At 38.4% G+C, this 13,334-nt stretch overlaps 1 protein-coding gene across 1 annotated transcript in view; it reads left to right on the forward strand.

Annotated features, from left to right (window-relative positions):
- LOC124131542 (S phase cyclin A-associated protein in the endoplasmic reticulum-like) overlaps positions 1-13,334 on the forward strand; it is a 121,157-nt gene that overhangs the window by 78,664 nt on the left and 29,159 nt on the right. Inside the window, exon 27 of the mRNA XM_048398067.1 lies at positions 10,150-10,341. Within this exon, the coding sequence (XP_048254024.1) occupies positions 10,150-10,341 (192 nt within the window). The remainder of the gene's footprint in view (positions 1-10,149; positions 10,342-13,334) is intronic.

A 13,334-nucleotide genomic window follows, 5' to 3' on the forward strand; every position in this document is an offset into this window, starting at 1 on the left:
GGCCCGTCACGCCAGTAACGAGTAAAACTCTAATCCCCAGGCAAAATTTATGACTTTGTGAGTTTTTCCAGACAATGATGAGGACACATTTAATCAACTTAAAATCACCAGACTACAAACAAAAGCTCTTTTCTAAACTAGACTCAAATCCAGGGGGACAACATGAAATATTTTAATGTAGCTTAGTGTGACATTTAATTGAATAAAGCTCATATTTTGCCTGGATTAGTTTTTGTACTGCAAGATTAGGGTCCTGGATGGGCTCTTTAGGGAGGTCTCCGAGCCTGTCGGGATCTCGCGAGCTGGGGCGGCAGTACGAAGCTGGCCCCTAGGGTGTAAGTGGAATAATAACAGACCCGTGTACAGCCCATAGGGAGAGGAACGACCGCTTCGACTAGCTTTGTTAGCAGAACTGCAAGAGAACACCGAGGATGTGTGGGGCGTGTGTAATACTACCTTGGCGTTTGTGTTATGTATGAATTGTGTGCTACAAAAGTAATATTGATGCTGTACCATTTGTCAGGATTTGATGCTCAATGAATGGAGTATTTCGGGGGAAGATAATGATGAAAGATCGGTATCCAAGTGGTTTTATCAGAACGTTTGGTTGTCAGTCAGATTTAAGCTTATATTGATCGTCAGTATCTATGGCATTAAACATTACTTCACTGATCTTAATCTTTTGAAAGAATATCTGTCATTGCTGCTGTAACTCAAGGAGGTTAGAATAGCAGTGAAAGATAGATATAGATGACCTATACATGTTATCCTTCATATATGGCTGTGTAGTCACACTCTGGCTGGATTATCAGAAATGTTGGCATATTTTGAGTAATAGAAAAGACGATAGTAATGAATGTTTTACTGACACAGTTGAGAGTCGTATGCTTTATGCCACTTGGTACATATCTTAATTGATCACCAAGTTTAGCCTCCCGTCCGGTGTTCAAAATTCATGGCATCCTTTAGATTTGCTACCTAGGTTTATTCTAGGTTTCTGTCCCAGTAGTACTCTGATATCAATCATTATGCTGAATACTTTGCAACAGGGTTTTACCTTGACTTACAAAACTGGAGTCCAAGGGACCCTCAATAATTAATTTGAAGGGTCTTTACAGGAAATGTGAGGGACCTGTAAAGTAATGAAATGATGTACTGTACTGTACTGTACTGTACTGTACTGTACTGTACTGTACTGTACTGTACTGTACTGTACTGTACTGTACGATTTGATAATTACCTTAATTACAGGAACTTTTTATTTCTTGTGGAAAAATTGTTACAATGAATGTTACTGTGCAACCTGAGTCTTGCACTATATTTTTTTTTCTGAGTCCATTATATACATTTGTGCATACTGGATGCACATTTCTGCATCATGTAAGAGCCTGTTGCAACTTTAACCCAACCCTTGTGATTTTACTGACTTATCAGTGTTAAAAATTAAGGGGGGTTACTGGGGTCATTAAGGTTTCCTGCCTGCCTGCCTGCCATAGTATTTGAATCTAGGGACCCCAAATTTTCCATTTTCAACATAGGATTATGACGAAGACCCCTTGACTGTCATGCTTAAGTTGGTACAGTGGGTTCTATTTTATGTAAATAAAAACAGTCTTTACAACATGTCCTTGCTTTCTGCAGCATCAGCTGGTTTGAGGCTAAATGTAGTGAAGGCGCTTTTCATCAGTTACAGAAGTGCATGTTCTGTAATGAGTTGTTTACTTTTGTATATACAGTTACATGAATTGAATTGTTTCATGCTCCAAATACTAATCTCAGTGTCTACAGTTATTTCTATTTTATTCTGATGAAGAATCCTAAAAATGCCACACTTATTGACCTCAATTTGTAGATTGGTTTTCCATGAGTAAAGATGAGATGGATTTATTTTAATTAACCCATGTTGCTCAAAGCTGCATCAATTTGAATATAGGAAAAAAATCTGTCTGTATTTATACTCCTTGCACAAGCAATAATGTCGTAGGTTTTTAGACACGATCTAAATGTGTGGCTCCCTTGCTTGACATTACCAGTTGTTTTGGTTGTTGGAGTGATTGCATATTGCTCTGAGTAGGTAGCAAATTAGACTAATGTACAAGGAACCAGGATTCTGTGATTGAAAAGGGTTATTTCAGATATTTGAGTGTTGAATCCCTCTTTGGTGCGGGATTAGTTTGAATAAAAGAAAAATGAATCCAACCCAAACTGAGATATTGAACAGGGCGATTAGTGATATATGAGCAGAAAGTAGGAAGCTCGGGATACAATTTTTTGATGCATTAGTGATTAAGTTGAGATAATAAAAGGTGCATCTTGCAGTCTCTGCTTTCAGATCCTGATATTTGATGCATTAGGATAAGGAAGGTTCAAAATAACTAATTCATCTTGTGACGAGAGCGACTTGGTCGCCTTTGAGCGACTGTCCTAATGTTTTGGCAGCCTAGGGCATGACTGATGAGGCTGGGTTAAATAGAGGATTTGGCCCTGCTTTGTCCAGCAACCTGATCAGCTAAATCACCCAGCGCTCAATCACAGTTCAGTATTTCTCAATGCCTCTGACTTCTACGATTGTATACCTGCAAGTCAAATCAGACGCTTTTCTGTTTGGAAAATTACACTGGGGTCATTAGGGCTTAGCTTGATAGAATTTTCCATTTGGATTATGCTAGCCTCAATAAATGATTTGAAATATTGGCTGGTAAGTCGGGAAAGTTGAAAGCAGCGAGTTGAACCTCTATCATCAGGGGGCATTATCTAGGTGCCTGGGATCAAGAGGCCAGTTGGAATTGTCACGAAATCAAACGAGAATGTAATCAAAGTTCCGATTATTCCAATTTTACAAAACAGCTGATCCTTAAACAGGACAATTCACTACCATTCATTTTGCATGTTTAGGCTCAAATTTGTTCATGAGACTGTGCTCTGTAATAGCTGTTATCCTGAGGCAAATTTCCTTACTAAATGATGATTAAAGTAGAGGATATTCTGATTAAAGATGGCCATTTTTAGTCATTTACCCAATTATGATAAACTTTATTAAAGGATTGAGATGGTGAATGAATGCACTTATGCAAATGATGATGCCTTTAGAACCAGAAGTTACTAAGATTACACTGATTGTGAAGAAAATGGTTTTTTTACATACATACATCATATATCACAGTTGACAAGTAAATTGACCAAAAGTTCCTTTTTTATTGCTAAGTTTGGAAAAAGTGTGCAATGAATGGGAAATTTACCACACCTTATATTTTCTCTGGAAGAAAGATAATTCTCTGGACAATTGTCAGTGAGTTTCTTCTTTCAGAAAGAATAGATAAGTATTAAGAACATGGTATAAATGTTGTTTGAAGGAGATCAGATAGTACTAACAAAGGATGTGTTTTTGTTTTTCTCAATTATTGTTAACTAATGAATAAATAAAGTTATGATCTATAACCATATGTGACCCACCTGGAGAAAAGGGACATTATGGGTGCTGGGATTCAATTGTGATGTGACATCCTAACTGAAAGACGTTTGACATCAGCTTACTTCCGTATAAATCGTCATGTGTGCTGACTGTACTTATTTTTCTCCTGTTAGTTCATAATGTAATAAAAACATTATTTCACAACATTTTATCATACATGTCTACGTTCATTTAATCTGACATTAACAACTACAATTATTACAAGAACAGTTATAAGTCTGAAAATGGGACTTTGCATAAAATGAGCCCAAATGTTTGATGCCATGTATCCCTGTAATTAATATGAATTGAAGCTTATGAATTGTATTTTTGTGTTCCTAAGATACTGTAGTTTTAAAATGTAATGAGAAGTCAAAATGTGATGTTTTACCCATAAGGTCCCCTATACTTATGGTCTTATTGCTATGTGACAATTCAACATTAGTATTAGGTTGTTCTACCCTACTGTACATAAATACATACATACATTCCAGATTGAAAAAAGAGAACAGGAAAATGACATACTTTGGGGTTTAATTTCCTACTCTTACTTGCTCCATGTTTACTTATTGACTATATGACACCATGTGGAGGAACTATTGCAGGAAGGTCTGTTAACTTTTCACTCACCTGCTCACTACTTCATGACTTACATTCATCAGGGTAGTGCAGTGATGTTCACATAAAACCAGCTTGTTCAATGCCACCATTACAGATTGGATAAACATTCTCATAATCAAAATCATCTCAGCCATTGATTTGCTTTTATGAGATTCATGCCTAATTTTGTCAACAAATAGGTACTGATCCAGTCTTGATAATTATGTGCAATGTTGGAGACATCGTTCGCGTCTAGATATTTGGTGTCAGATATGTTATTTAATGATATAAAGGGAAATATATACAAAGAAAAAAATCATTGGACCTCCCATTGTTTTGAAGTTATGGCACAAGCCGCATACTTTGGTGTCAAGGCGAGTTATCATAGAGGAAGTGATATGAATATATATTAGTATTGTCAGATTGTGTAACTTTCAGATAAACATTCTGTTTTTGTAACATCATCATGTTTCTGATAATGCACCTTAATAATAATTTCAAAATGATGACATAGTGAAGTGTTTTCATGTAAGAATTATTGAAAGTTAAAGAACAGTATATTTTTGGCACCGTCAGCTGTTAAATGGTACGAAGGCTGGGTAAGAATCCTTGTTTTAAAGTCTGCATCTGTGATGGATACAGGTGGAATGAGATGTGTCTGACGAGGGAACATCTCAGAAGGAAATAGGAGTGTTTTGTCCTTGTCTCTGTTCCTGCATGTCAGATGTGCTTGATTACTACATCATCCAATACTCCACACTGATGCCTTTGTTTTACTTCTGATAAGGTGTCATCTTTATGAGCTGATATGAAATTCAGTTTGACTAGTATTGCCTGAACTGCTCCTGATGTCTGAGAGTGGGAGAAACCCTGAACTAATCTCCCCCTGACTGTCTGTAGGGGTGAGATATGACTTCTACAATTATGAGCCTCAGAAACTGAAGGGTTATTCCTGCCATGTGCAGCCTTTCTCGTTACTCAAATGTGGACTGGAGCAAGTCGACAGTTATGATCTGGTACGACCTAACCGTTTATGAATGAAGCGATTTATGCCAGTTTGAGAGTGAGGTTGGCGGGATAGAGCTATCATGCTAAGGAACCCACACTGACTTAATCTGCCTTTAATTATTTTCTGTGTTTCCCTCAATCCGAAGGTGCAATGAGTTATGCTAGCTTGCTAACGAAAAATTCCTTTGCCCTGAAAAACATCGTAGAAACAGGAAATAAAAAGAATGTTGGTAAATTAGAAGCACGTGATTGTAACATAACTTGCGAGGGAAGTGTATGCGAGATTGCTGTGTTGAACACAACAATTCTGACCAATGAAAGTTTTTGTGATTTATGGTGTCACTGTGGGGTGATGTTTGAAATATGCCCAGTGTGCCAGCAGGCAGATAGATGTGAATATAATTTGTAACAGAAAGGGGAGGACTCCCGTCAGTCATGTCAACACAACTTTGATCAACTTATCGCCAGAAATGACTCTCAACCTCTGCCTTTCCTATCTCCTGGGCCATCTAAATCTGTAATGACTCAAGTATGTTAAATGTTTGAATTGTAAAAGCTGGTTTACTTTAGTTTTTTTCACTTTTCTTTTTCACATAAATTGAAACATTTTGGAATGGTTGTTATTTTAAGATGAACATTTCAAATTTCCTTTTGTTAATTAGTATTTTGTATTTGGAAGATCTGTACAATAACAAAATAGGGATTCTGTGTGAAGTAGCTGTTAAAAAGTCATGTACCAATTTATTTGAGCAATCCTGGTGCTTGGTAGGGAGATCTGTGAAAGGTTTGTTTTAAAAGAAGACAGTTTAGGAGTGTGAGTGACAATGCTGATATTTGTGGTGTGATGTAGATAAGTAGGGGTGTTGAAAGATTCACTGCTTCCAGGACAACTTACACCCTAGATCTTAGATTGACATTTGCTTTGGCAGAAAATATTTCATTAGATGAAGATGCACTGTAAACATTTGTATAAATAAACATGTACATAACGTAATTGCAGGTCAAGCAAACAATATTTCAAAGGTATCAATACGTATCAAGTCAGCTTGATAATCTTTTGGGAGCAGAAATTCAGACAATGTTTAAAAAATCCTTGTTGCAAATTGTGCACATATCTCTTGAGGATGGCTGCTTGTGTGGGTTTACATTTACTTCGTAATTCAAGTAGTCCTGCATGAGCGTGATGTTACAACAATTTTGGCAGTCCTTTGCCATTATGAAGTGAAGGAGTTGAAATTCATGGACAAAGCGTCCAATTGTTAAAGAAACACAGTCAATTTATTCTAAATGTATGAGAGATTGCTTAAAAGTGAATGTGTTTTGCTTTGAAACATTCCTCATCTATGACATCATTGCATGACTTATGATGTCATCAGTTGAATGGTTATGTACACTGAAACTGATTAATATGGACAAAGAGCAAACTATAGTCAATTCACTCATGAGCCGCCACACTAATATGACAATAATGACCTTATCTTGGTATGATGACAACATATTTATGTAGGTTGTGTCTTATTTATATAAACAGGTTAAATACCATAATGATACTTTAAACATATAATTTAAACATATGAATAACATCTATAATAACATTTTCATTTGCCTCATTGGTAAATAACATTTCAAGCTCATCAAATGCACACAAATTCACATGTAGTTATTCAGATAATATCGTGAACTATTACGATTTTCAACATTTCTGTCTAAGAAGATGTATTAGAAGTATTGGACATTCTTAACAACAGTAATCTCCTTGGTCTCTTTACAATGTTTCATGGCATTCATGATGCGTGTCTGTAGAAAAAAGATTCAGTCACTTATGCATAGTTAGTAGCTTCATCAGACACCGCTACGGTTCAGACCTTATTCCTATCCAGAGACTTGATCTGTCAAATATTATTGATGAATCTAGTCAACAGAAAATGTGTGGTGTCAGCATTATAGCCAATCAGAATTGTCTTCTTCCAGTGAGTGAGTGAGTTGGGTTGAAGCCAGTATTCTTGTATATGGTGCTAGGAATGTGTTTCTGAGTGACCAGCTAATGCTTCAACCACAAGGCAACCCCACTGCTAATCTCCTCTTAGTCTCAATATGAAAAAGAGAAGTCATGGATTTTGTGTGATAAGGTTAAAGTCACTGCAAAGTTGACTCAACTCGAAATACTTTTATACTTGGGGCTACAAAATTATGCATCTGAGCTGTAGTAGACTGCTCATCAAAGGGTCATACCTGGATGGCAACTCTTATGACATTGTCCAATCATTAATAAACTACATGATGAAATGTATCAGTGCACGACATTGAAAATACCCAGAGACTTGGAATATCAAGCTTCTTCCTCATGTAATAATTGTAATATTGGTAGAGAGATTAAAAAATATATTGTATTACAATCTAATCGTCAGTATCAAATTGCTTTTGCCAATACCAGTTGAAAAACAGTAAAAGACTGATAGTTATTGCTGCACAACATTTAGCTATGTCAGCTATCCAAAAGCCATTCCATTTTGTTGACTGCTAAATAATGGACCTGAATAAATGCTAGATACTCCAGTGTCAAGTTGGCTTCAAGATGTGTCCCTGATACTTTTGTGTGCAGTGATATATTGAACCAGTCTCTCCTTGACAGTGTGGCCCAGACACTTAGCACATTGTTTTCATGGTCCAGGATCGACTGATGGTTTTCCAACTGCACTTTAATTCTTTGTTTTGCTACCAGACAAAAGGCATTGGCAGTATCCACAAATGATCTGTGTTTCATTTATTTTGAAAGATGATCAAGTTGAGAGATGAAATCAATTGACCACTGAATGGAAGATAAATTGCATGGGGGTCTCTGAGGGACTATCTGGCTGCCAGTTCCTCGAAGATCAGGGTATCAGAGAGCCAGTGCTTGGTCCCCGGACTCGGCTTTATTAATTTTTGAGCTTATCAAAATATCCTGTAACAGGAAACTGGCCCATGACGAGTTTCTTATCACCTCTGGGCTCGGTAGACAATAGCTGAATTCTTTTGGGACTTAAAGTCCAAGTTATGTGCTTTAGTTGTCTCACTCAGCTATCCCGTGCCAGTTACAGAGTTTGGGTTAGTTTTTACAGTGTTAGGTATAGAGTCTCATGTGTACTTTGTATAGAAACTGGTCTAGTGTACTGGCTGCTGAGACAAGTGGTGTTTATATGTTAGATACCTAAAACATGTTTTGGACATGAGATGTTATTGAATCCTATGAAAATAGATTTGAAATAGTATGCTTTTCATCTTAATGACAAAGCAGTTTTTAAGAGAAGAATGTGTTAAGTTAATTTAGTTAGATTTTAAAAGCTTTGATTCAGTATTATTTGTTGAAGTGTTTAAGTATAAGGTTATAAGTATGTAGACAAAGTTTCTTTGTTATGGTACTTTGGAGTGTTCAATTTAAGAATGAAAGCCAAGTGGTTCTTCTGTGAACCCTAATGTTAAAAGGAAATATTTTGGGACCTCTAGAATACAATGCTGTAGTAGCAAAACCCATGGACCACAGGATCCTTACTTAACTTTTAACATCTGTAAGTCAGTAGGGAAAAGTTTAAATAGCTGAGTACAGAAAACTAAATATTGGAATAACACTTTCTCAGTAAAGTACAGATTCTAGGTTGAATGTGTGGGTTCGAATCCTGGATGGGACTCAACTCCCCCACCCTACCCGACCACAAAATGGCATTGTGTATTAATAAATATTTTTTCATTTTAGGCTTTATGAGGAAATTCGTATGTCAAACAACAATAGGGATCAGTACTGAGAAAGAAATCACTGGGATAGAAATAATGTTTTCAGAATAATAACCTCCCCCGGTGGAAAGTAATCTTGAAGATTGTGCTTTCATGTTGTTTTCAATCAGGTATTATTTTACTATCAGAAGGTTTTGTTTATGAATGTCTTTGCTTATCACCTGAGGAGTTAGTATCAGAGGTAGGTCTTCCCTTGCTTGGCAGTGAAGTTGTCTAACATGTGCCGCCATCAACACTCATATCTGATTGTCTGTCAATTCTCATCCACAAACTAGTCTGGAGCAAGTATGCATCTACAGATATATGCAAGGACATTGATTAGGACCTGAACTCTCGGGCAAATATTGGGAAACAAGTGTGTCCCCATTTTCATCATATATTCCTTGTGGGATTTGGGCACAAACTTTTCACTACCCAATGTTTGTCATAAGAAAAGGGTGGTCAGTTGTATACTTCCCAGGGAACTGAGAAAGATAATCGAGTGCACACATGACACTGATACACTAACGGGTAATAATTGTGTTGGTGCTGTAAGTTTAAATGGCTGGACTAGAGCGTATTACAAGTATCCATTTTTTAGTTATTTTTATTACTGCTTTGTCACAGGTGACATCATAAACGGTACAGACAATGAATCTGTAATTTGTCTTGTATGGACTTGATTAGTATATTTACAGCCCCCAGTGATGAAGCTGTAACACTGCTAGCTGCAGTATAAGTTAGCATTCACTCTCTCACAGCATGCTGTGATCCAACTACTACATTGCTAACTGTAACATGACTTATTCACATCACATAGACATATATGATATTACATTCATATTCAATGTGTGATGTGGCTGTGATGGAATGAGTTGTAGCTCATGCAGTCAACCTGTGGCTTGCCTGGCCTAGACTCAGACTTGATTATTTACAGGCTGCTGACTTATAACTCACTTTCAATTGTGTGTCCATGGCAAACACGATCATTTTTATCATTTAAGTGAGAAAGGATGGGGTTTTACTCCACTGTAAGTTGTTTTGCAGTCATATAACACACTTTGGTTTAAACAGTGTAGCGGGGGAACCATTCCTGACAGCGTACACTTCAGTCCACATCAGGTTATGATGACCAAGTAATCCAGCCTGGTTCTAGAGGAGAGTGAGCAAGTGTAGTGAGCAATATTACAGTGCAGAGATGGGTCTTGTAAGTAATCAAACCAGTTATTGATAGCATGGGCGACTATCTACGCTGTAGGGGAACATTGACAGTGTCTTCTTTACTTTTCTGTTGTATAGATTTTGCAGACTATCTTTGTAAACAATGATGTTTGTTTCAGATGTTTGTCCAGTCCGGCCAGCCTCCGACAGTGTTGCAGCAGTTGTGCGCACTGCCGTTCCAGTACTTCAGTGACCCGCGCCTGACCAATGTCTTGTTCCCTACCCTCATTTCCTGCTGCTTCAACAGCCAATCAAACCGACACATCCTGGAACAGGAGCTGAGCTGTGCCCTGCTCGCCAACTTCATAGAGGTAAGACACTCCCACGAAATAGAGGGTATTTAGTTTGTTATATTTGTAATGTTATGTGTGTTTTTTTTGTAAATAAAAAAATTAAATCAAACCCTGACGAAATGATTATTTTTCTGTATGATTTTGTTGAAACTATGTAATGAATATCAAGATTGTGAGATTATAATTTATACATGAGGTATGGCTCCTTTCACTCAGCAGTGAATGGGTACCCAGTAGGATGGGATTGTAACGTGACTGTTAAGCTTCTAGCGACTTAGTTGTATACTCCCCAGGGAGCTAAGAAAGAAAATCGAGTGTGCCCATGACACTTATACACTGACAGGGTTATTATTGGTGTTAGTGCTGTGGCTTTAACAGATGGACTATAGTGCATTACTAGTATCAATTTATTCAGTGATTCCGGTCATATTTTTATCTGCCGGACAGATGAGCCGGCAATGTACCAAAATACCGGTCATTTGTGATTTTTGTCAGTCATTAATAAATTCAATAAAATACAACATAAAACATACTGACTTGTTTATTATCCCCCGCCGCGCGAAAGCGCGAAGCGGGGGATATAGTATTCACGACCGTCCGTACGTCCGTCCGTACGTCCGTACGTCCGTACGTCCCACCTGTTTGTTGCCGCGATATCTCAAGAACTAAACACTGGATTGTCTTCATATTTGGAACTATGGTGTATATACAGACTCCGGAGACACCAGTCGGTTTTGGTGACCTTGATCCCATTTTCAAGGTCACAGCAGACAAATCTGCTTTTAGAGTTGGAAAACGGTGTTGCCGCGATATCTCAAGAACTAAACACTGGATTGTCTTCATATTTGGAATTATGGTGTATATACAGACTCCGCAGACACCAGTCGGTTTTGGTGACCTTGATCCCATTTTCAAGGTCACAGCAGACAAATCTGCTTTTAGAGTTGGAAAACGGTGTTGCCGCGATATCTCAAGAACTAAACACTGGATTGTCTTCATATTTGGAACTATGGTGTATATACAGACACCGCAGACACCAGTCGGTTTTGGTGACCTTGACCCCATTTTCAAGGTCACAGCAGGCAAATCTGCTTTTGGAGTTGGAAAACGGTGTTGCCGCGATATCTCAAGAACTAAACACTGGATTGTCTTCATATTTGGAACTATAGTGTATATACAGTCTCCGCAGACACCAGTCGGTTTTGGTGACCTTGATCCCATTTTCAAGGTCACAGCAGGCAAATCTGCTTTTAGAGTTGGAAAAAGGTGTTGCCGCGATATCTCAAGAACTAAACCTCTCGATTGTCTTCATATTTGGAACTATGGTGTATATACAGACACCGCAGACACCAGTCGGTTTTGGTGACCTTGACCCCATTTTCAAGGTCACAGCAGGCAAATCTGCTTTTGGAGTTAGAAAACGGTGTTGCCGCGATATCTCAAGAACTAATCGCTGGATTGTCTTCATATTTGGAACTATAGTGTATATACAGACACCGCATACACCTGTCAGATTTGGTGACCTTGACCCCATTTTCAAGGTCACAGCAGGCAAATCTGTTTTTGGAGTTGGAAAACGGTGTTGCCACAATATCTCAAGAACTAATCGCTGGATTGTCTTCATATTTGGTACTATGGTGTATATGGTGGGGGATATTTAGTCACTCTGTGACAAATACTTGTTAAAATTTGCGTTTCTTTCTACGAAAGATCTTCGTAGCTTGTTTGACAGTATTGTTGACGTCTGCGTGTAGATTCAACAGCATCAGGTTGTTTATCCGTTGTTGGGAAAGACGATTGCGACTGGCAGAGTGTATCCTGTTTTGCAAACTGAATCCACGTTCAGCATCAACGCTGCTAACTGGGATAGCAAGTGCTATCGAGCACAGAGTGGAAAAGTCGGGATAAATATCTGAAAGTTCAGAAATCACTGTCTTGCAACTTTGTTCGAACGAGTCGGCTCCAATGTTGTTGACCGCCATCTTGAAGGGTGTGAAATCCTGCTGCGCCCGGATGCGATTGATGACGTCATTTTCAGCTGGACCAATCGGGAGGCAGAATTTGTCCAGTAATTTCTCGAGGGATTCCCTTCCGTGAGCTGTCAGTTCCTCTTGCGTTTGGGGAAATCGGCTTGGGTTGAGCACTTTGTCCAGACAAGTAACGATATCAAGCGAGTCCTCCGGAAATCTTTTTCTCAGAGAGTTACAGAGTTCCTCAATAAACCCACAACGGGTTTTCACAAACGCACCGATAGATCGCGGGTCCCCATATGTGACTTGAATTCCATGAAATTCCCCGTTGTTCAAATTATCCAAGAAATGCTGTTCATTTTCACCTGCTGTGTTTTCTAGACTGGCAAGGGAGTCAATCGTAGAATTCACAATTGGCATAATCATGCCCAAGTTGATATTCTCTCTCTGAAAAAGAGTAACAATTTTTTCCATCACATGGAGCACGTCAGTCATCATGTAAGTAAGTCGGATAAAGGAGTACGTTCGAATTTTCTTCTGAATATTCGTGGCATCAGCGTTGTTTCGCTCGGCAGATTCCTCTTCAATTTCGAGAACAAGAGCTGGCCAGTTAGATTTCACTGCTTTGACCGCCCGTCCCACGGAAAGCCATCGAACACTGCATAGTTGTTTTAAACTTGAAAAGTCAGAATCTTCAAGGACCTCTGAAAGTTCTCGCAATCTGTTGTATCGCGTTGCTGAATATTCAAACAGTTTGTAGATATCATTCAATGTCCTTCTATAGTCCGCTACGACCTTCGAAATCTTCGCTGCATCGGCTGAAGCAAGTGCGACACGATGGGCTATGCAATGGACGTGCACAAGATATGAATTATGATCCTGCAACCTCTTCCCAACTCCTGTGTGTTTCCCGGTCATAACAGACGCACCATTCGATCCTAGACCGACCACTTTTTCCAAAGGAATGTTCCATTGAGGCAAAATTTCAAGAATTTTTTCCATGATACATTCGGCTGTACCACTATGAACTGAAAAATTTCC

The sequence above is a fragment of the Haliotis rufescens genome, unplaced genomic scaffold, assembly GCF_023055435.1.
Source record: "Haliotis rufescens isolate VD_foot unplaced genomic scaffold, xgHalRufe1.0.p SCAF_1, whole genome shotgun sequence".
In the NCBI taxonomy this organism is placed as follows: domain Eukaryota; kingdom Metazoa; phylum Mollusca; class Gastropoda; order Lepetellida; family Haliotidae; genus Haliotis; species Haliotis rufescens.